This window comes from Opisthocomus hoazin, chromosome 4 (genome assembly GCF_030867145.1).
Source record: "Opisthocomus hoazin isolate bOpiHoa1 chromosome 4, bOpiHoa1.hap1, whole genome shotgun sequence".
In the NCBI taxonomy this organism is placed as follows: Eukaryota; Metazoa; Chordata; class Aves; order Opisthocomiformes; family Opisthocomidae; genus Opisthocomus; species Opisthocomus hoazin.
In genome coordinates, this window is record NC_134417.1 from 14,247,986 (window position 1) to 14,271,717 (window position 23,732).

At 39.2% G+C, this 23,732-nt stretch overlaps 1 protein-coding gene and 1 long non-coding RNA gene across 2 annotated transcripts in view; one reads left to right on the top strand and one right to left on the bottom strand.

Moving 5' to 3' along the window:
• LOC142361121 (uncharacterized) lies at positions 1-19,618 on the bottom strand. Its single transcript, XR_012763643.1, has 4 exons — positions 19,421-19,618; positions 10,633-10,773; positions 9,165-9,283; positions 1-59 (listed from the first exon to the last, which is right to left on the bottom strand). It is a non-coding gene; the product is annotated as an uncharacterized LOC142361121 (long non-coding RNA).
• The window catches only part of CPB1 (carboxypeptidase B1), a 20,657-nt gene continuing 5,946 nt past the window's right edge, over positions 9,022-23,732 (top strand). Inside the window, exons 1-9 of the mRNA XM_009944825.1 lie at positions 9,022-9,092; positions 9,199-9,274; positions 10,949-11,073; positions 14,100-14,199; positions 15,676-15,777; positions 16,549-16,650; positions 18,839-18,949; positions 19,048-19,138; positions 19,844-20,046. Coding sequence (XP_009943127.1) covers positions 9,022-9,092; positions 9,199-9,274; positions 10,949-11,073; positions 14,100-14,199; positions 15,676-15,777; positions 16,549-16,650; positions 18,839-18,949; positions 19,048-19,138; positions 19,844-20,046 — 981 coding nt within the window. The remainder of the gene's footprint in view (positions 9,093-9,198; positions 9,275-10,948; positions 11,074-14,099; positions 14,200-15,675; positions 15,778-16,548; positions 16,651-18,838; positions 18,950-19,047; positions 19,139-19,843; positions 20,047-23,732) is intronic.

Here is a 23,732-nt window from a genome sequence, read left to right on the forward strand (position 1 = left end):
GATCCTGTTCCCCTGGTGAACTGCCTTACACCGCTCCTGATTTTGATGCATTCATTAATCTGGAATATCAAAGGAAATAGATATAACACCACATTTTTATGTACATTGAACATCCTGGAGGTCTGTAAATTACATTGTTTTCCTGTTTGTTCTGGCAGCTTAAGGGAGTATTGATTTAAATAGTACTTAGACATACAGTAAGTAAACATGAGAACACACACCTTGCAGGGTATCTGAATATGGAAATATAAAACCTTTACTAATGACAACCACATTTTTTCAGACAGGACTGCATCCACTAATGAACTGGAAGTCTGCTGACAGTGCAGTAGAGACAGAATGAGACTTCTCTAATCTCAGTCTCCCTGTCACCTCTTAGTCTCAACCTGGCTTCCCACTTCTTCTCATGCCTGCAAAAATTCTTATCTCTGTTTCACATCTGATCAGCCAGGGGATAAAGAAAATCCAGCTGGAACTCATCACCTTCCATTTTTAAAGACTGTTTCCAAATTTTCTGTTCAGTGCGTTGGCTGAACTGCTTTGCCACCCAATTTGAACCATTGCTTTTCCATGAACCTGCTGATGCCAAATCTGACATAAAATGCTAGGTTTCACAAATAGCATTTTTTCAGCTCAGATAGCTTCATTTTACCGATAGAAAAGCTCTAAGAGTAATTGTCTTACTTCTGCCAGGCCATATACTGGAAATGCAGAGCATTATTTCAGAAACCTTTAATGTATCAGTTTCAGCAGGCATGTTAACAGCTACCCTGAATCTGCAGAAAAACCTGCAGAAGCTTTCATCAAGACTTAAGCCAGCAAGTCTGCATTGCTTTCCCCTGTGCCACGTGGCATCATGAGCTCAAGAGCCAGAAATGTCAGGCTACACTGCCTCACGCCCCATTTATTAGTGCAGAGGGCTTATATGGGTTTGGAAACATGACTATCCCAACAGACCCCTAGAAACACTACCAGGATAAAAGTATGAATAGCAGCTCACCTTGACGACATCTGAGGGCTTTCCATCTGTCAAAAGTCTTAGAAAGTCTATAAATCCACTCCTCTATAAAATATCATGGAGTTCTGCACTGCAGGACCAATGAACCCTTATCAGATTTTTCATTCAACAAGGAAATCAGAGAACAGCAGTAGGATAAGGAGAAGTGGAGTTTTCTCCCTGCGGCTTAGGTATCCTTTCAGCAGTGCTGTTAGTCAAACCCCTCGCCTACCAATTACACTGCCACTGCACATATAACAGCCCTTGCCCACATACCACAGGAACTGTAAATCTTAAATGTAAACAAAATAATTTAAAAAATTAAAATCCAAATATTCTATGTTCCATTAATATTTTCATGTGTTATTTAGTACAAGTATGATGAATCTCTCTAACAAATTCAACTCTGTACTTCCAAGTTTAAATCAAATGTTAACTGCCACTAAAGCAAGTAATAAAAATATGACCTCTCCTTTAATCTTAAATACATCTACATTTAGCATAATTTGGAAGGCTTATTCTGGGATTGCATAAACCTCTCAAGGATCCTTTTCATGCCTGATAATGGTAAGAGTGATTTGTGTCTCTCACATAATGTCCACCCCATTGGTTTGTCTCACACGGACCGGTCATGAAGAACTGGGCTCTCCATTAGCACATGCTGGAGCATCAGTCTAATGACCTTAAAATGGCCAGAGGGAAAGGGGAAAGTTCTGTACCTCAGGTATACTGGGGTATGACGGACAGCCTTACTGGATTTTATTTCTATTATTTAGGCCTGACAAAACCTCTCAGATCAAGCTTCAGAAGCTTGTTATTCAGTGAGGGGGAGGTACTGAACATCACAGCCTGTTCTTATTTTCCTGGAGTGAATAACGATTACTGTTTTTTTCAAACATGTGGGAAGTTTCAGCTATTTACCTAATTCAGAAAGTAGGTTGGGACAAAGGCAACATAAAGAAAGCAAATATCTAGTTTAAAAATGTGTATGAATCAGAAACAAGCAAAATCCTAAACAACACATATTCTGTGGTAAGCCTTCCGGTGAGAAGGCAAAGTCAAGTGAGAGCAACATAATGAACAAACCAAGAGGCAGCTTTGCTTAGGTAGGAAAATCTTTGGCAGCAAAAGAAGAGAAAAAAATTCCCCAAGCAGTCTGCTGCGTAGCAGTAAAAAACAGCTAATGACAGTGGGGAAGGAACTTTATCTTTCCCTATGAAACATCTCAAGGTAGGAATATTATCAGGTTTTATTAAAAAAATAGCATTTATATACGTAAAATAGATTTTATGTTTTGTATTTTTATATATTTTGATATAATTTTTTTTCAGTCTGGCCAGGCTCTCAGACCAGATCTTCTGGCGACAGTTGCACCAAAGCAGCAGCTGAGCTGCCGCGCTGCGTGGCTGGCGTCCTGCGTCACAGAACACCAGGGTGTGACATACTGGCTGCAGAATACGGCACAGGGCCTTGCGATACCTTCTCTACCACATCCGTGAAGCACTACAGCAACATTTCCACATCAAAATGTATCTTTTTTGAGAAAATGTTTTAAATAATTCACAGAAAATGTAAGGATTTCAGGTAGCTGTGATGTTTCAGGAGGCAGGGGATCAAAGCATGGTCTCTCGCTACTCCTTCCCAGCTGATTTGATTTTGGGGCTGGAAGCTGAGAAGTGCAGAGAAATGTAAGTAAGAAGCAGAGATAAATTAGTAGCAAAACCCATCTCTGTCTAAAACTAGACCTGCATGGTCCCAGCGTTTGTAATACCTGTATGACAAACTAGAGTTTTACACACTGTTACCAATGAAGTTGGTAAAAATAGTACTGTTTCATTCATGCTCTACCAAGCGAAAACGCAAACTGAATTTAAACATCCAGACTTGCGTGGGTGTAATACAGCAGAATGTGGACCCTGGATTTAAAGCAGCTATCTTATCTCTGATGCCCAAACATTTCCATGTGTACAGACGAAAATATTTCCCAAGAATGTTGTTATATGTTCTGCAGCTTGCTGCTTTTTTGCTTCATCAGGGTCCTTTTCGTACAAGTTTAAGAAAGACGTGTCCAACTGAATCAATTTCAAGATAAATTCTTGAAAGTGAGATTAGACTACGGCTACATGATGAAATTGTTTGCACTCTGTATGTTTTTCTTTGTTGTGAAGCCTACTGCTTACTGAAAAATAGCAAATTACTCATCTCTTGAGAAGTTCAGTCTTATCTTTAGTTGTTGACTTCCTTCTATGAATAAAAGGAACTTTTCACCTAGACAAAAATCCATACCTCAATCAGATTCGGTTCCACGCACTTCAGTGGCATGAATTTGATTTCTTGTTATTTTTTCCTGTGATGTCTCACAAATAGCTAATACACTTGCTTAAATCAGAGGCTCTCCCCTCACTTTGAACTTTGTTTGCTTAACGTGTTCACAAAGGAACAAAGAGTGCCCAGATTAATTCATTCAGCTTAATTTGCTACCCCATACTCTTATTATGAGTGAACTCTCACTATGTTTTTTGCAATTACTGTTTTAATAATGCTGCCCAAGTATAGCTTATTAGTCCAATTAATTGCTTTGAGAAGAGTTTTATGAGTACGTCTGATGAACTAAGAACCACGACTCTTTTGAAAGGGAACATATTGTTACATGAACAAATTGATGTGCAGAATACCCAATTTACGTAATCTATTTGGACTTTTTGGTTTGGTATTTTTACATTATTTTTTTGTTGTTTTTTTCATTTTTGCAATATGACCTATGAAATCTGACTCCAGACTCTGGTGGAAACTAAGAAGGGAACTCATTTTAATCATATTTTACTATATATGTTTTGTTAGGGAGGAAGACAGAGAATTAGCTGAAGTTCCACTCATAGTGGAGTTCTACTTTCTTCTGCAGCTTGTGAATTTGGGTTACTTCAATAAATGCAAACTGAGACGGTTTAGTCATTTCTAGAAGGGGTTGTTTTTCTGAAACAATCGAATTCCCTGACCTTTGCCCAGGTATAACAGCAGCTGATACAACCTACCTGTCAGCAAACAACAGGCACCAGATTTCAAAATCTTTCAAAGCTGAAGGTAACTACCCAAGCACTAAGCTTCAAACTTTACCTAGTCTACAGATGAAAACCAAGCTACATGGGAGAAGAAGAATGTTCGTGATTTACATCATCCATTAAGGCAAACACATACAAAAAGGAAAACAGCGTGGTAAATCACGTAGCAATCTGCAAAAACAAATTTCAGTTAGGCCTAAGCGTGGAATCAGGCTGCTCAATCCATTCTCCTCCTTGAACCTTTCCTGCTGGTGTTTTCTTAATGCATCCTGGACTCTCCTGTTATCTATCATCTGTCTTTACTCCCACGCATGGTGATCCTGCTGTGCTGTGTTAACTCCAATACAGCATCACTCTTTGGATCATATTTAGCTGGATGAAATGGGGATTCATCTGTCCGTCTCCATCATTCTGTTAAAACTGGAGGTGGATGATTGCGCACTGAGAGCCTGATTTACCTTCAGCCCCTGCAGAGCGCAGAATGGAAGCTAGGGGAATGCTGAGAAAGACAATGTGCTAACAACCCATATTAGATACCCTGGGGAGGCCTCAACCGTGGGCACATGCTCCTGTATCTCGTTAGAGTAATTCTAGCACCACCTCAGCAGCATCTGGTTCTGGCATTGCTGGAGACATTATATAGGTGTAAACGTTGTGCTGATCTACACCAGAAGAGAAACTCCTGCATTCATCAAATACTGCCAGGAGACGAGAGCTGAAAGTTTCAACTGTCTTCTATTAGTAAGAGTACGGAGTGTCTAGTTACTTGTGTGCTTTTTTAGATTATGAACTTTTCAGTGTAGGCACAATCTCTCACTGCATACCACATGCTGCTCTCAGTGTCTTCAACATTGCAAGGGGAAGGACCTCATGCTTTTCTGTATCTTTGAGCTGTCACAGAGTCCTGCCGTGACCCTGCCAGCCTTACAGATGCCAGGGAATAGGCCCGAGTATGAGAACCCACCACACTTTTGTACATGACAGAAAGCCCATGCCAAGGACAAGCTAATTAAGCAGAAGATGTCCATAATCAATGGGTGTGAGGTCAGTCCTTCTCATTGCTTCATTAAATATCTTTTTTCTGTTTGGCACTGAACAGATTCTCGGTGCTTGGTTTCTGGGAATTATGGCACTGCAAATACCTTTATTCAATAGTAAATTTCACACTTTTTTCAAGCAAATAAGAATCTGAATGTGTATGGTATATTCAACAACCTCTAGCTAGGGATATAAAATGTTTCCTAAACACTAAGCAATCCACGCATTTATCATATAATGAAGCTGCAATACATTCAGTCTTAATGCCTACTATTAGAGGTCAATGGTAAAAATATGATACCTCTTTCACAGGAGATACGGTGGCAAGAATCCACCGACCCTATGAAAGAACAGTCACAGTTTTGCTGTTTCTCACCTGATGAGTCAGTACCAGGAGTAGAAACACATTCCAAAGCCATGAGCGCTACCTTTTTTCATTCCATACCCTAGATCTCATCACTCCCATTCTTTTCTCTCAATATCTAGCTCCCGTTCACATGTTAAATAGCAACTGCAAATGTTGAGAAAAAAATACCTACACATAGCTACCAAAATGGTAGGATATGAGCATGTCCCAGGTCACTAAAGTTGAAAAAGCCTTTGATGAATTAAAAGATGCAATATTAATAATATATAAATACAGAGAAAATACCAAGAAAACTTGGATCATATGCTGCATAGTAGGTTCTGCTGACCTTGGCCTCTTCAAAGTACTCTCAAAGTTCTTCAGAATATATTCAGTTGTATTACTCTTAAAAACTAAGGTTAGCACATACTACCTTAAGAGATAAATGATGACAAGAGGGTCCCCATAATTCAAATGCATGTGGCTGGTCTGAGGCACATATTAGGATTTTGCTACATTACATACATCGGTAGCGTTAAGATTTGGACGTTGAGGAGTTTCTCACTGATCTTTTGGAACATAATAAATATCAAACAATATTAAGAAGGTAGATTTGTCAGTCAAGGATTATAAGAACTGACAATGATTTGTGAGTAAAAGATAGCAGACTTTTTAAAATACAGCTCAACAGACTATCTGATTCAGGAAATCTGTATCTACTGAAACTCTCAGAAAAAGAGACATTATTTATCCTCAGATTTTTGGACTCAGTTTGATAACAAATGGGATGAAAGCCTTCACAGGATAAAGGATGTTTCTGAACTGCTAACACTGGTATTTTTTCCTTTTATCAGTCTGCGGTTAGCCTTCATAAACTTTTCAAAAAGTGGAGTATCAGAGTATCTCTATTCCTAAAAGTGAAATAAGAAATTACTACAAAAATGAATTTCAGATGGAATATTGACAATTATTAGCATGAAAACTTTTTAAAGCTCATGTCACTAAACACCGGGACTACTCTTTGTGAGTGAAAACATCACAGAAGGCTTTATTTTTAATCATCAAAAAAGCAAACAATTGCAATGAAATTACTATAGCTGACACTTTTTTTCAGCTGTGCTCACCTTAAGTATAAGACAAAATACATCTGCTGAAGGAAATTACTACACAGTCTCTCTCCTACTGGGATTCAGCTGGTTTTGTTACTTTCTTGATTAAGGAAAAAAAAAATCTTCCTCTAAATCTTTTCAAAGATATAGGTAATACTAGCCTCTGCACTCAGTGTTAAGCAGTAAAGGCCAAGGTTTACTCAACCGTGGCCAACTGATGTGCTGTTGGCTTGTAATCAGACACTAAAAAGAACAGATGGCTTAACCAAATGTAATTTGCTATTTTATTTATCCTTATGCTGCCCTTTTATCATACAAATATTAAACATTCATATTATACAGTTAGAAAAACAAGACAATGTTTAGAGGTAGATTATGAGCTAATGTGACAAATAACTATCAATGTTGAGATGCAAAATAAGTCACTTAAGTAGTATTCCAGGTCATTGTTTTTTCCTGACTTAGTCTGGGATGGAAACAGCAAAGACTGCCATCAGAAATTATAGTGTTCAGTAATACTTGCCAGCTCAGTAGTTGATGGCAGTAATGCTGTGTCAGTGATTGTTTGGACAAAAAAAACAAACCCATAGAACAAAAAACCCCGATCATCTCCAAATGCATGAGAAGAAAGAAATAATTTCTTAAAAGTAAACTCAGGCATTAAAATCTGGCAGTCTTCTATTTCCAAGATGCTTCTCAGTGCTCAACAGGGAATGATGACATCTGCAATTTGTTTGATTACTTCTTGTGATCATTTATTCATTGCAAGATCTGGGCTTGATCATCTCCACATTATTGTCTTAGCAGTGTTTGAGGGACCAGACCATACTATCTGATACCGTAGATCTCATCATCTTAAAATTAAAACTTCTGAAGACTTTGTGGTATTATTTTGGCACTCTGTCAGAATAACTCCTGCTGTCATCCTTCTTTGGAAACTTGACTCTAAGTAAAATTATTGCTGGGCACGAGCCCACAGTGCTACAAATTAGGTCATTAATTGTAAAGTAAGTTCAAACCCTATGATTTGGCAAAGACAGTTTTGGATAAATAGGCTCGGAGCAGTTTCGGAGTCTCCTTTTAGGAGCATATTTATCATGGGTCATATTGGTAAGCATAAGATGCTGCATTTTTGTTAGACTGATTTTAAAAATATATTTCTAGGTATTCTGTATATAAGGCTGCTGCAGCTTTACTGAGTTGACTCCAGAGAACCTCATAAAAAATTAGGTGTAGAGTCTGATGCCACATTCATTCTTCAAAATGGTCATCGACAATTCAAATTTCTGCATTTTGAAACTGCCACTATGTCTTTTAATCTGAGATAAATATATATTAATTTTATTGTAAATGTTCACATATCATATGATATGCGTACGTGTAGATTTATGCAAAATAGCAGACATGGATTCCAAGAATATCTTCAAGATTATCTGTCTCTGAACGCCTTCAATTTGTCTGGTCACTTAGGCATAACAGAAGACAGAACTGAGCTCACAGATTCCATTCTTTATCTATTTATGTACTGATTCATTAAGAAGATCTCTGCCTAAAACATCAGTCACCTCAGGACACAGCATCAACAGACAATTAACGTTACATTTAATGCCAAGTAGTCGTTAATGAAAACTAAACAGATGCAAGTCCAGTGACGCAAACACACTCTCGTTTCTCAGATAGTTTAGGCACAACATGAAAGGTAAAGCTAAGAATGCTCTTGTATGACTACATTTCATTTGATCTTCTTGGCCTACTTGTAATGCCCACAGTAGTGCCAACTTAAAAGACATTTACCTATGATCCTTTCATGAATAAATTAGAGAATATGCAAGAATCAATGCATGTATTATGTGCAGTATACATACAACTCTACTGCGAATTGAAATTTCTACACCCTCACTTCTTCAGACACCTGACTCATAAGTTTCAGTGAAGTGACTGAGCAAAGTCAGTACTTCTCTGTTGGAAAAAAAAAGATAATGGGTACATCCCAACGTGTTTACTCTTCGTCAGTCAGCCCCACATTATTCATGAAGAGGGACAATGCTGTCTGATTAAGACCAGTCACATTGCAACAACTGATACACATCTATGATTACATAAAGTAACAATAAAGTATTATAAAGTTAGTAATCCAGCAAGCAAATGATTGCAAAAAAAAAAAAAAAAATCAAAATGCACATACAACAAAAAAGAATACAGGAAATTAAATTCACTTTTTCTCATCAAGAGTTTATCCGGCTCAAGTAGCAAGCTTCTTTAGCCAGCCCTCCTTGAGACTTTCAGCTGTTTTCACAGGTGTGGAGTAAAACAAACATTCTAAATAGTATGCAAATAGAACAAGGCCAAGGGAATAATTTATCAGTTGATCAGTGGGTTGTTCCAGTATATAACTGATAAAAAGCAGGACAAAACAGGTTATAAAAGCAGCACAGAAGAATTGAAAATCTGCATTTTTTTCTTTAAAAAAAAATGTGGGCATTCTTGGTTCTCATAGGTGCTGCAGGTGTTTCTGCTCACCTGCAGGATCTTGCCTTTGATGGGTAAGAATAGTCATCAAGTTTTATATTTGCACAATTTCTGCTGCATGAGCAAAAGCCTTTCAATTGACTTACCTGTTTCAAATCAAATCTTTTTCTTCCCTTTCAGGCAGAAGGTGTTTCGTGTGATTCCACAGAATGATGAGCAGGTGAAAATCATCCATTCCCTTGCCAGCTACATGCAGGTAAAGAACCTGAGGAAAGGGCTGTATTGCATTTGAAAGGAACATTTCTCCTTTTCTTGAACTAACATATATCTTAAAAAAAAAAAAGCTACTGAATTAAAGACCTAAGCTTGATTCCATTCAAGTCAGCTGGAGTGTTTCTTCAGAAAGAACAGGACAAAGTGATAAAGCTAGAGCTATAGAAATACATTCCAATACCTTCCTAGAAATTCTGGTTAACCCAGTCCGAATAGCAAAGTGCCCACCAGAATTTATTAATCGAACAAGTTAATCTGAAATGCTGTATTAAGTGTGGGGTGCTTTTAAGAATGTATTAGATAAAACATGGAAATTCCAACTACCAGAACTGTTACAATTATAGGTAAAACATTTTGCTCATTTAAACAATCTAAAAATCCATACTCCCAACAAATCAAACTTTTCTTTGGCCTCTAGTCTCTCATGTCATCTTTTCTTCTCTGACCTTCCTTTAAAGCTTCCCTTCCCTCCAACCAACCAAGCTGCGTGTTTCTTACTGACCTTGATGTAGATATATGATGACACAATGACATGAGAAAAAACAATAATGACAGCAAATGTTTTCAATATTTCTCTTCAGCTTTGATGTTGTAAAATAGCTATTTGTGATAAAGACACCATTATCTGTAGGATGAAAGGATGCTATTTTTAACGAAGTACAGATGTGGAGAACTAGCATCACCAGGCTAGGATAGCATGCTGGAACAGTATTCTGTAGAGAAATACACTGTTGGAACGGTGCTGCCAATATTAAGAAAGTTAATATACCATGTTTTCTTTTAAGTGTGTAGTATAAAGGGATTATTTGTTTCCTTTTTCTTTTAAGCAAAGAAAAGATCCCTGAACTACCATTGTTATGCAAAGGAATCAGTCAGGACTGATGCGGTATTATATCTTGGAATAGTCATCTCACTTGAAGACACATAGTTCAAAATATGCCCACCAGCCCCAATTTCCTTTACATTCATGAGATTAAAGGTTGAAAAGGCATTAGGCTGGCAAACCAGCTTTGCTTTCATTGGCCTTTGGTAAGGTGCTAAATCTAGAGGTCTGGAAGCCAACTTCACCAAAAATGCATGAAATAGCAATAGCACTGTTGTTTGCCCATGCTGAACTAAACATCTCCTGAAGGCACAGGTTCCTCATACCAACTTTAGTGAACTGAGTCTTAACAGCACTCATGCAGACAACAGTCTTTCCCAGCTGAATTATGTGAAGTATTCATGTAGCATTCCTCTGCTACTACAGTGTCCATTTCTGTCTAAAAGTTATAGGCAAAAACCTACAGTGAAATCTGTACAAAGAACGAAAGAAATTGTAAAGATAGTTATAATACTCACAAGTCTGTATGGACGCAAATGCTGTAGAATACTTGGCATTTGTGAAACTGTCACTGCCATCTCCAGAATTCTGCCATATAAATTGCAGGGCCTAATAAAATCTTCTTAACCAATCTCCAGTTAAAATTTAGGTCGATATTTCTGGCAAGAAAGGTTGGGTCAGGATAGCAATTAAATTTGGTATATTAATCACAATCATCATCACTATTGCACATACATCCACTATTGCCATACATCTGGCACATCCATTGCAGCTGCCAGAAAGAAGCAGCCATATGTATGTATTTATTTATGTATTCATTTGGCCTTCTTTCAGGTTGACTTTTGGAAGCCCGATTCTGTCACAGTGGTAAGGCCAAAAATGCAAGTTGATTTCCGAGTTGAAGCTGACAAGTCTTTTGAGGTTGAAGATCTTTTGAAAGAAGGTGGAGTGGAGTATAGGTAAGTTTGTTCTTACTGCTTGATTTTGAACAGAAGGAGATTAAATACTGGGGAAAATGTGTTTGTTCTTTTCCTATTGGTCAACTGACCCTCCTGTCACAAACTTCATCCCCCCTGCAGATGGCTCTGTGGGGTTCAGCTTTCCTACGGCAGTTCAAATGGGCTGTAGCTGCTCCGCATTAACGGGGTGAGGTGAAATGTTGATGGAGGTTAGAGACAGGAAGCAAAGACTTACTACCAGGAATGTCCCCAGGGTGAAAGTGCCCTGCAGTACACCGGGGTGGAGTATGAAGGGGACAAGAAAGGTTTCTCAGTAAAGGCAAATGCAGCAAAGATCTAAAAAGAGCCAGAAAGTGCAGCAGAAGGGTTTCCGTGATAGTATCAGGGAACTGAAGCCAGAAAATGGTGAGCCCCAAGGGCCACTATGAGGAGCTCCCCACTGAGTTCCCCAAGCTGAAGAATGATAGCTAGAGGGTCAAAAAAAACACAGCTGGTGACAAAGAGAAGACAGTTGCCAGGTGAAGGGCCAAGGGAGTGGGGAGAAGAGATTCTCATGACAGCCTTAGGCTTACTGAAGTCACACAGCAGCTCCATGGCAAGGATTTCTCCAAAGAGAGAGCTCTTAATTGGCTTAAATATTTTGTAAGTATACTACCAAGAAGTAAAAAACACCCTGGGTTTCCATGACTGAATACAACTGCAGCATAAGTGGAGGTAATAGGCCAAACTGCCACATTACACATCCCTGAGGACGGAAGCATCGTAGTGAGTAGCACTAATGGGAGGGTAAGGAGAAAAAACCAGGACCAGGCAACAGCTTGTACTTCATATCTTCCAGTCACTATGCAAGCACTAACTCAGGATGATAAGTTGAATTTGGGCTGGTGTGGAGCTGTCTGTCTTGACTGCTTCTTTAGCTCCACCTGAGCATTGCAAATTGGCTTGGCCCAGCTTGATTACCAGGCTTCTGCGATGTGTAATGGATATTGTGTTAACATCATATACTCAAACACTAAAAGTCAGTGTTACTTGACCAAGTTCTCACAACTTCATTTGTCTGAGTGGAGAGTTTTTGTCTCTCAGCCCCATTGCTGTTGCCACCAGACCAAACTCCTTCACTGGACACCACACAGTTCTCATGAAACATAACTTTTATGATCTGCTAAATCCTAGGATAATCCACCCCTAAACTTACTGGCCTCAAGTTAATCATGCCTGATTTGGATGCTGCTGAGGGAACAGAATCTAAACACATTCTAGAAGAAATAACTTTCGGTAATGCCACAGCCCACATACGGCACAGGAATCCAATTTCAGTCGAATTTCCTCTTTGGCAAAGAGGGATTTACTCTACATGTGTTAGTTTTTCCTATAATATTCATGAACTCCCTCAGGTCCATGAACAAATCTTTTGATTGCAAAAAAGGCCATAATGTCTGGAAGGTGTCCCTGACAATCTGAAGTGGAGCGTCCTTGTGACAACCCAAGCCGTTACAATTCTTTTGAAGTGCAGCTGCAGTGCCGTGACATCATGTCAGTGTAGTCACTTGCACTGTTCATTCTGAAGGCTGGTGGTGCCTCACAAACTGGCCTCTTGCTCTTCTATCCAAATCACAAATGATAAAGGACATCTCCTGGATGAGTAAGATTTGTAAGAATGTTAAGACAAGCACTGGAAAAACAAGAGGACTTGATTTTTTGATAGCCAAGGTTAAAATATAAGCAAAAGTTCCTCAAGAGTATACTCAGTGATGAGCTGTGCCTTTGTGTCAGTCCCGGGGAAAGACGAACAGGAGAGATCCAACCAATCCAGACAGGATGGTGGGGTTTTCTTGCCATTGTGTGTTCTACTTTAGTAGCCCACCTCACTTGAAGTAAAGTAGCTTGGAGGATGGATAATGCCACCCGCAACAGAGCTGTCAAACCACATGTAAACTTTGGAAGCCTGGTTTGACAGAGAATTTCATCAGGCAAACATCTCTGTGTTGCTGCATGGGAGTATTACCTTGCTGCTGTCTAACTGTCCTCCAGTGCCACAAGTTCAAGAGAGGGCCCTTTTCCTATTGAGACAAGGACAATCAGGCAACATGAGGTCAGCCCATAGCTCATTTTCCACACGCTGTCTCAGCATTACCATTCTTCCTAAAGCAAACTGTTGCAATCCTGGAGGTCTGTTAGTATGGGAGTAAGCAGGCGGGTGCTAATTAGGAGGAAGCTATTGCTCCCTGATTGTTCTGGTGGAGAGGTTGAGGCAGGAAGTAGGTTGAAACTTAAACCTAATATACCTTATTTTCAAATGCATAAATCAACCCCCCACACACACATTTCAAGAAGAGTGTGGCCAGCAGGTCGAGGGAGGTTCTCCTTCCCCTCTACACTGCCCTAGGGAGGCCCCATCTGGAGTACTCTGTCCAGTTCTGGGCTCCCCACTTCAAGAAAGATGAGGAGCTACTGGAGAGAGTCCAGCAGAGGGCTACGAGGATGCTGAGGGGCCTGGAGCATCTCTCCTACGAGGAAAGGCTGAGGGAGCTGGGCTTGTTTAGCCTGAAGAAGAGAAGGCTGAGAGGGGACCAAATAAATGCTTATAAATATCTCAAGGGTGGGTGTCAGGAGGATGGGGCCAAGCTCTTTTCAGTGGTGCCCAGTGACAGGACAAGGGGCAATGGGCACAAACTGAAGCACAGGAAGTTCCGTCTGAATATGAGGAAGAACTTCTTCCCTCTGAGGGTGACGGAGCCCTGGAACAGGCTGCCCAGAGAGGTTGTGAAGTCTCCTTCTCTGGAGATATTCAAGACCCGCCTGGACAAGGTCCTGTGCAGCCTGCTGTAGGTGACCCTGCTTCGGCAGGGGGGTTGGACTAGATGACCCACAGAGGTCCCTTCCAAACCCTACCATTCTGTGATTCTGTGATTCTGTGATTCATGAGGCCTTAGTTCCAGGAAGACCCTGAAATGTCTACCTGGTGCTTGTTTTTCCTGCTAGCAAACTGTGTTTCTCTTTACACTTTTCGTGGTGCCTTATTGCAGAGTTCTGATTGACAACGTGCAGGCTGCACTGGATGCCCAGCTTGACAGGAAAGCTCAAACCACCAGCCACAGCTATGAAAAGTACAATGACTGGGAAACGGTAAAGTCTGGAAGTTTGCCACTTTACCAGCACGATACCTTAGCCTCTGTAGTCAAAATGGTTTCTGATATGCTTCTTCCCTTTCCCTCTTCTGTTCCATCGACTAATATAACTCCTTCTCCAGACCCTCCTTCCTCTTCTCCTTTAATGCTCATTACTGAGTTAATCTGTATAACCCATCCACCTACACCTACTTCCTCTACTTCTGCTCCCAGTGCTGCAAAGAAACTCTGGCAGACATCCAATGACCAGCCTTGACAAGCTTCACTACTAATTTGCTCTTTCCTTTTCACTCCTTCTCCCATCTCCTCTGCTAAAAAGCTTGATTCCATTCCCTGCCCCAATTCTAGCTCTTCGTCTTCTACCATGAGCTCTCCCCTCCTCCTTTTTTCACAGCCATGCTCATTTTTCCTGACACGTAACCTCGACCATGTCACTCTTCACATCTTTGCAGCGGCTCCTTATCATCCATTGCATCACAGTTCTTATGCTTAAAAGTACAACAATCTTCCTTTCATGTCTTTCCTTCCAAAAATCTTTCATTTTTGTGCCAATCATTGCCCACTAAGCACCTGCTGGATTTTCAAACAAGAAAACTTGTATTTCTTCTCCAAGTGGTATCTATAGAACATATACAGAACTCCTTAAAGTTCTCCCAACCAGAACTCTCCTAAAAACACATTCTCCTTTTTCAAGGCTATTTAAAAATAAGAACAAAAACTCCTCTGACTCTGCAAAGGTTACTGGCGTGCAAGATACCCACCAGCATCCATAACGTCAGCCATTATTTCTTGTATTCCCTTGCCAGTTTGTCTAGATCTGTCTGCTGTGTCCTGTCTTTTTCTTAGTTCGTAAATAGCTCTTTGGGCATGAAATGCTTTTTTGTGTGGATGTGACAACTTTTTTGTGAGATTCTGAAGGCACCTGTAACAAAGCGAATCTGCTCCAATATTAAGATAATAAAGGCTGTTATTCCTTCCCTTAAATAATAAATAGAATGAAGGAGATTTTCTTTCTTTTGTATCTGACATTGGTGGACTGTTCCTACAAATCCCTGTCCAGCACTGCTGTCAGTAATTCAAGAATGATGATGAATAAAAGACCCATGAAACTGAAGAAACATTATAACATGTAGAATATTTAAGGCATTCCATCTACCTAGCTTAACAAGAAAAACAGTTTTCTTTTGTTAAGAGAGTTTAAGGGGTGAAAAACTCATAACTTTTTAGGGTCATCATTCAAAGGGTTTTGTAATCCACCAGCCATACTCCAATGGCGGGTTTAGATAAATTCATACTAGAAAATCTTAATTCAGACATACAGCTGTAGTACAAGATTCTTGGAAATCTACAAACTGTACTAAATATTAGGTCAGGTTAGATGCTCAGAAGGACCATTCTGGCTTGAAGTCTGTGGATTAATTATTGTGGACCTGAGGACAGAGACATCAGAAAATTTAACCTCCTTATTAAACAGATAGCTGCTTGGACTGCTGACATCGCTGCTCAGAATCCTGACCTCATCTCTCGCAGTGTAATTGGGGAAACATACGAAGGACGGTCAATATACCTTCTCAAAGTAAGTGCTTTGAGTTCTTTGTGCTAGACCGTTTTCCTCTATTAACCTCCACAAGATTAAAACACCAATAATGCTAAGATAGTAATACACATTTTGCAGAAAATCTAGTACATTTTCTTCATTCTACTATGATTTTTTTCACCTCTTAAGATTTTTTTTAAAAGGCCCATAATGAATCACTAGAAGTTCACACACATAAATTTAACCACACTCCTGAGAGCTATCTGAATTATCACCTACCTTTATGTTTTCTCCATCTGTTGTTTGTAACAACATTTACTCTAAAAGGATCTATAAATGTCAGTCTCTCTAGCAACAGGCTACAAATTTGTTTGTATCTTCATCGTATATATTTTTTTGGCATTAACTCTTATGAATAAATAAGATACAATTACTTAAATACAGGTGAAAGGATGAAGATTACTTGCCCAAAATTGCATAAGCATTTACAATAATATATCATTCAAGCAAAGAAGATCGACTCTTAGAGACACTACAGGAAATAAATCAACAGCACACAATAATCAAATAATTGGGGGGAGGGGCGAGAAGCTTATGTACAATAATGAAAATGAAATTATTAAGAGGCTATTGTTTTAGCTTGAATATCATGGTCAGCTACAGCTAAGAGCGCTCCATAGATTTCCATTTAATCAAGGAATGCTATATTTGTATAAAGTTTGACTTTCTAGGTCAGCAAGCTGACCGACTTGTTCTGCATACAAATTATTTTGTTCAAGACCTGATTTTTTTGTTGTTTTTTTTTCCTAGTTGGGAAAAAGTGGTCAAAATAAGAAGGCCATCTTCATGGATTGTGGTTTCCATGCAAGAGAATGGATCTCTCCAGCTTTCTGCCAGTGGTTTGTGAAAGAAGTCAGTAAGCCTAAAGATGAAAAAATATTTTACAAAATGCAACTATGTTTAAGAAAATCTTAAGTAAGCAGCAAGAGCTGAGGCCACTGCAGATTGCGTTTTTACCTCTAAATACCTGTCTGCACATCCCTTCTCTCTCCTCAGATGGTTAGAGGGTAACTACTTAAACCAGATCTTAATGGTGGGACCTGTAATCTTTCAGCATGTGTAAGAGGTACTGACAACTACAAGGGTTACTTACATAATCTATAAATGCCTTTTTGCACCTGTAGTCAGAGTGAGGTGAGAGACAAGCAAACAGGTCTAGTCACACTACATTGTCATGTAAAGACAGTCATAAGGAGTAGGGAGTAAGGAAATTCAAGGGCACATCAGAAGGCACCTGAATGCACGTCAGAACAGCCGTCCTCCTGCAGTGTCAGGTGCTGTATTCCTTGCAAACCGCTTTACTTAGTAAGGCAACAGAGAGGGTGGAAGCCTACCCTCAGCTGAGCACAGAGTGCACTGAGGAAATATACCCAAGAGAGGAGGAAGACTATAGATGGAGCTCCCTAAACTCTGGTCAGGAAGAGGGAAATGCATATACATCCTCTGAGCTGCCACTTCAGGTTGTACAGAATGGTTGCTAAAACAAGAAAGCATATTCAGGAAAGAGCTGCACAGGTGAGATTAGCTTAATTTCAGGCTGGGATACTTTAGGCCTTGAATTATATGAGTTTTTCTCCTTTGTTTTTTTTCCTTCTCCTCACCACCAATATAAAGCAGGTGGGAGTTGTCAAATGCTGCACAGTCTTCTCTTACAGAGGTGTATTGCCCCTCAGTGGGGGAGATCAATCGACTTAGCAGAACAACTCACTGACTGACTCTCAAATTTTGTAAGAGCTCCTGCTTGAAGAGGAAGCAGCAGAAGCAGCAGCTGGGATTTAAAAGCCAAGTAAAGCAAAGCCAAAGTACGTGAGCGAGCCACGCTGGCAGAGGCATTGGTAGCAAGCATAATCTCAGTCTTATCAGCCATGTGGTTTTGTGTAGGAAGCAGTGGAAATTAAGCGTGACATCTCAGCTGAGTCAATGGGAATGTGATTTCATTATCCCCTAATAAGGCTGCAGACAGCATGTTAGCACATTTTTCTCTTAGTAGTTCACGTCACCACAGCTGCCATTTTCACTGTCTGGTCGCTTAATTCATGGGTGAACCTGACACCAGCAGCGGCTCTGCTCAGTGGATCCAAGTGTGGATAGGCAGAAGTGCTTTAAAAGTGCAATCCTCTGAACATCAGCAGCAATTCACTTGGGATTGCTTCTAAACAAAAGTAAAAAACAAACACTAGAGAAAAACATGAGCAAGGTGGATTGTTATATGCATCTCCAAAAAAAACAAAACACAAAAAAGTAAGTTCTAGTGATCTGAAACTGCTTTTCTAGATTCTACATCCAACTTTCCCACATCCTAGTTACAAGCCAATAGATGCCTTTCTCCATTGCATTACTACTGTGTTATCCTTTATGTCCGTGGAGAGTAAAGGAAAAATGGGTGCAAATTTACATGATCATCGCATGCTGCCTTGACACTGATATAAATCTGTAAGCAAGCACACAAAGTGCCAGGCCATGAACAATCATGATACACAGGCTTATGGCAGGAGTTCTTACGTTTGTTATTCAACGTATGTGTCTGGAAAAGTGCAGGGAAAAATCTGCATTATAATTGGAAATGTGTGAGGATGTTCTTTGGAAATATTCTCTGTAATTTTGGTTACTGATGAAATTTCTTTGCACAAGTACAAAAAAATGGGAATATTGATTTTTCCTTCTCACATAAATTAAACTCAAACCCTTAAGGTGACAGGATGTAGGGAGAATATATGGACAGGAACTTTGCTCTGTCTTTAAACAAGAAGCTAGTAGATGGAAATCTCTCCAGGGATTTATTATCCTGTTCAAAATCAACATTGCTTTACCATATAATTTATCTACCAGAATGAGATGGCTTTCTAACAGCAGTATGGTTTGAGTTAGTGTAAATCCTCTCAGTGTATGTAATATCACAGAGCTGCCATCTCACATGGTGGAGTGACCTGGATGACTTTGCCCACCACATTCGTTAATTCCCGATCCAGGCCTTTAGATACACACAGGAGACAGAGATCCATGAAGGCCTCATCAGCCTTTTCTACTTTTCTCCAACTAGGCTGTTGATACCTATGGAGAAGATACTGTCATGACCACACTTCTCAATAGCTTGGACTTCTATGTTTTGCCTGTTATTAATATTGATGGTTACGTTTACACTTGGACAAATGTAAGTACAGTCTTCATTCTCAAGAAGAGTATTGCTGGAAAAGCCAGCTGTTAGAACCTTCTCTTATTTTTGATCTAAGCTTCACCATTCTATTTCAGAACCGCATGTGGAGAAAGACACGCTCTAAAAATGCTGGTAGCACTTGCATTGGTGCAGATCTCAACAGGAATTTTGATGCTGGCTGGTGCAGTAAGTGACTCCTAACAATAGCTGCAAGCTATTATAACGGGGTGCAATAGCCAGGATGCTTAATTACAGATTTTTCCCTACCTGATGGTTGGTCCAGCTCAAGTTTGAGTGAAGACCACCAGTACGGTATTGTGAAGTAGATTGTGTTCAACTTTTGGGGCAGTTTTGGGCAAAAAACAGACTTTGGTTACTATTGTCATCCATATGGCTACTTCTATGAACATATATGTACATATACACTGGTACACATACATACACTGACACACATGCATACACACACACTTCCATGAGCTCAGAGCAGAAACTGAAAGAGTTTTCTTTCGTTTGGTTTCACTCAGTGGAGAAGGGTCTCTTCTGAGGGCTTTTCACTTGGTGTTTCCTGGAAGTGTCCTGGAAATGGGGGAGATATGCAAGCAGAGTATTGTCAAGTACTGAAGCAAATCAATATCCCAAATTACTTACATAATATAGGGCTTTACATCAATATTCATGTTCTTCCAGCTATGAACGCTCTACAGGGTATATTTATTTAATGCTATGTCATGTTGCCCAGTATCTTAATTATGCAATAAAATATTCTCTCCTCTGATATGGCACATGTGTTAGTAGGGTTTCCAAGGCTTATCTACAAAAGTGATGTAACATGACTCTCCTCACAACGAACTTTTCTCATTAAATACTCATTAAATTCACCTTTCTTCCCAGCTACTGGGGCCTCAAACCAACCCTGTGATGACACGTACTGTGGCTCCACAGCTGAGTCTGAAAAGGAGGCCAAGGCTTTGGCTGATTTTATTCGTGAACATCTTTCTACAATCAAGGCATACTTGACGATTCACTCCTACTCCCAGATGCTTCTGTTTCCTTATTCGTATTCTTACCAATTACCATCGAATTACGAGGAACTGGTAAGTCTCTGTCATTTTGACATAATGAAAAGAATAAGTAAAAATCATCACTTGCTATTTAGGTCCATTTAACTTCAAGCAGTTTCTTTAACATCTGGAAAGAATCTGTACTGCCAGTTTTTGAAAATATTTCAGTCTTTCATAGCAAGAACAAGGGAAACTACAATGGCTTCAAGATAGTTCAAGCACAGGATAAACTGAAGAGCCTTATTTAATTACCACATACACAATGAATTTGGCACAAGGTCAGGTTTGTCTTCCAGTCATGCTATACAGAAATCCACTATGCTGTGCAGCGCTGCGTCTCCCTCACTCAAGAGCTTGCTGTGTACGTAGCTTTAATACACTACATAGCTTGACTTACAGAGCATGTTCCTAACAGCTTGCTAAGGATCTCTGTCCACCACTTCCTACTGAACCTTAGTTCTTAGTGAAGTAAAATGGTGAAACTCCTATTGATACAGATTCAGGAAAGGAGGCAGTGTTTGTCAAAAGTATAATTATAATAATAAGACAGTTACATAAACAATAGGTAAAAAGTTTCAGTTCTGAGGCCTTTCTAAACAGACCTGGATTCAAATACACCTTTTATTTGGAAGAGGAGAGGGTGAATGTGTGGTTTTAACAGACAACACCTCTTTTTTGCATCCTAGAGAAAGGCCCCACCCTAACGCCAGTATCTTACTTAAAGATAAAAAGTGTGGAATTTTTTTTCTTTATCCTTAAGAACAGAGAGAGGGGTTAAAACTATTACATGTGTATAAAAGTTGTAAACTTTTTATAAGGCCAAATATCAACAATCATGAATAATAAAATTACTTCAGTTCTCTGGTATATTAGCAATTAGAAGCTGTCGTTAGGGGAAACAACATAGCAAAACAAACTAAACCAATCTTAATTCCCCCTCTTTCCTGCATGCTGCCAAAAGTCCAAGGCAACAACACTGTGTGTTGCTCTGCTGTGCAGGTCTGACAGATTTATGCATGCTCCAAAATAGATGTCATGATTCTGAAGCACAAATACAAACTGGGGCCAACAGTGAAGTTTCTTGTTACATACTTACAGCTTAAAAGACAGGATGAAATTAAGATGAAGATTTTGGTTTTTTAGTTTATATTCCAGAAATTTTTAACTATAATTATTCCGGGGAACTGTAGTAATTTCTTGTCTTCAGTTTTTACAAAAGCGTCACATTTCACACATTCCAACCTAACAAAATACAAAACCCTTGAAGCTGCTTTGTTGTTAAGATCACAAAGTTTCCATGTGTTAAAAATCTAATGACATTCTGCCCAATTTTTTTGAATCAAGTGCAAATGTGATGTAACATCACTAAAAGTACAGCATGTTTCTCACAGTATTAAATGGAATGTTTACATTGAGAGCTCATTATTAAAACAATCCTTAACAATAAGAAAGAACCTATGTGCTTTTCTAGGTTTTCAAATTATTTTCTTAAACTGAAATTTTATATTAGCAATGTTTTATTCTAACACACAGTAAAATTTAATGAATCACCCATACTAAGGTTCTACAATTTTTATCAATAAAACCTCTCCTTTCCTGCCATAGAGGACAATTCTGCTATTACATTTCAGCATAAAAAAGAAATAGCTCAGGAATGCAGGCTATATATTTCTCTTCAACCATTTGATTTCACTTTAAGTTAGTCTTTCCAACATCACTTTATCCTATATTTTAAATTGGGCACACTGATCCCAGAGGGACTTCCATTATTTTCCACTACAAAGCAATCACAAATCTCACAACCATGACAAGGTGACCTTAACGAGTGTTTTTCACATCTTAATTAAGGGAAAATATTTCCTCTATTGGCGATCCCAACAAAAAGACAGCAGGATCCCAGAGGTGTTCAACTTGTGCAGAATCTGATTTTTAACAAGGGAAGACTTCTTGCCAGAAATCCTTCTTTTGGAATATGAGATCAGAGTATCACTCAATCAACACTGCCTGTAGTTGGGATAATTAAACAGAAAGGGCCTAATTCACTCCAATGTCAGTGAGTTAAATAGAAAGACTGACTTCAACAGGCTCTGGGTCAGGTTCGAAAGTGCAGCTTTTCAGGTTACTTCAAATAACTAAAATACATTCATTTAAGATGTGACTAAAGAAAATTTAAGATTTTCTATCAACAATTGTACTTGCTTGAAATGAGACACCTACCAAAAAAGGTATTATTCTGTATGCCAGTTGTTGTGTTTCGTGTGTAGATGTTCTGCCTAGATTTAGAATTTAGAGAAATGCTGAAGAATAAGAATCTCAACTTTTAATGTAAATTGGGCAAATAAAAAGATCGTAAATAATTTTGCATATGAAGAAGCAAAATTTATAGTGCCATTATCTTATCTTAGATGTTATTTTTACTCTGACAGATCTAATAAATCAAAGGAAATATAGTTGCAATTTCTTATCTTTCAGTGAGCAGCTGAACATGTGCTTAAACAAAACCTCACATGTCTGCTTATCATTAACAACATTTTGTTCCATTGTATTTAATTAAAGGTAGCATAATACCATGGGGCTTATGCTGCATTCCAGTGTCTGAGATACAGAAGGGCACAAAAATTGAGTAATTTGAGATTGAAGACACTAAGTCTGCAGGAGAAAGATCTAGAGAATGCTTGTGCCTTCCTTCCCTGCAAGTGTGATGAACAGCTTGTCCTTGGGGCTCAAAGGACTTTTTCTGTTCACAGCCTCAAAAAAATCACCAGAAGGCATAAAACTCTTCTGGCTTTGGTTTCTCAGGTAGAACAGGACACTGACAATCCTAGACAACCTTATGCTCCATTGCATTGCTACAGCAGATCAGAACAACCTCCAAGTTATTGTAACTTACTTTGAGTTGGGGATTAAGAACTGTCCCTCAACATCCCCGGCCCTGGAGTGTAAAGCAGGACAGAGGTCATATACGTCCCTTCCTTCCCACAAGTTCCCACTCTTCTTCTTAGATGCAAGAGGAGCACTGGGGATCTCAACCCCACAGCTCACAAGGATTTCCCAAAACTTTTCTCCCTTTATTCAGCGTAGTTGTTTTGGTTTTTTCCCCCTCCTGGGGTGTTGCACAAAACTTTCCCTGTTATCCAAACAATACTTCAACAACAACAATAAAAACACCCAAGACAGGAAAATCTAGGTCAGGAATTTCTCAGAAGTTACACAATATTCTTGTGATGACACCCTGAAAGAAATATGTACTACTTTTGGTGAATCACATTTTGCCTGCGTATAATCCTCTTGACTCATTCTTTACGATACCCTGGAGTGTTACCCTGCACACAGAATACATGCTTGAATCCATCTCCCACAGAGAACAGAAGCATTAGCTTTTCACAATTAAAAACCATGCTTGGCAAGACCAGTATCTCTCCACACCCCAAAAAGATTCTTTTCATCTTTATTTTACTATTCACATTTTTGTCCTCTTGCAATAAAGAACTCTGTATTTAATCGTACTTTTCATAAACAGTTCAGCCTGTATTTTTTAATCAGTTTATATTTTAGCCTTAGCATCCTACTAGGTTACCCTATGCTTTCCTCGTTTTCAGCAGGCAAATCTAGTTTTAATAATACCTGTTTGTATTTGAATTGGCTCTGAACTATGATTTGATAGAGCAGAGGAATGTGCATTGAGCCCTTCCTTCCTTTCCAGGTTCAGTTCCATCTCT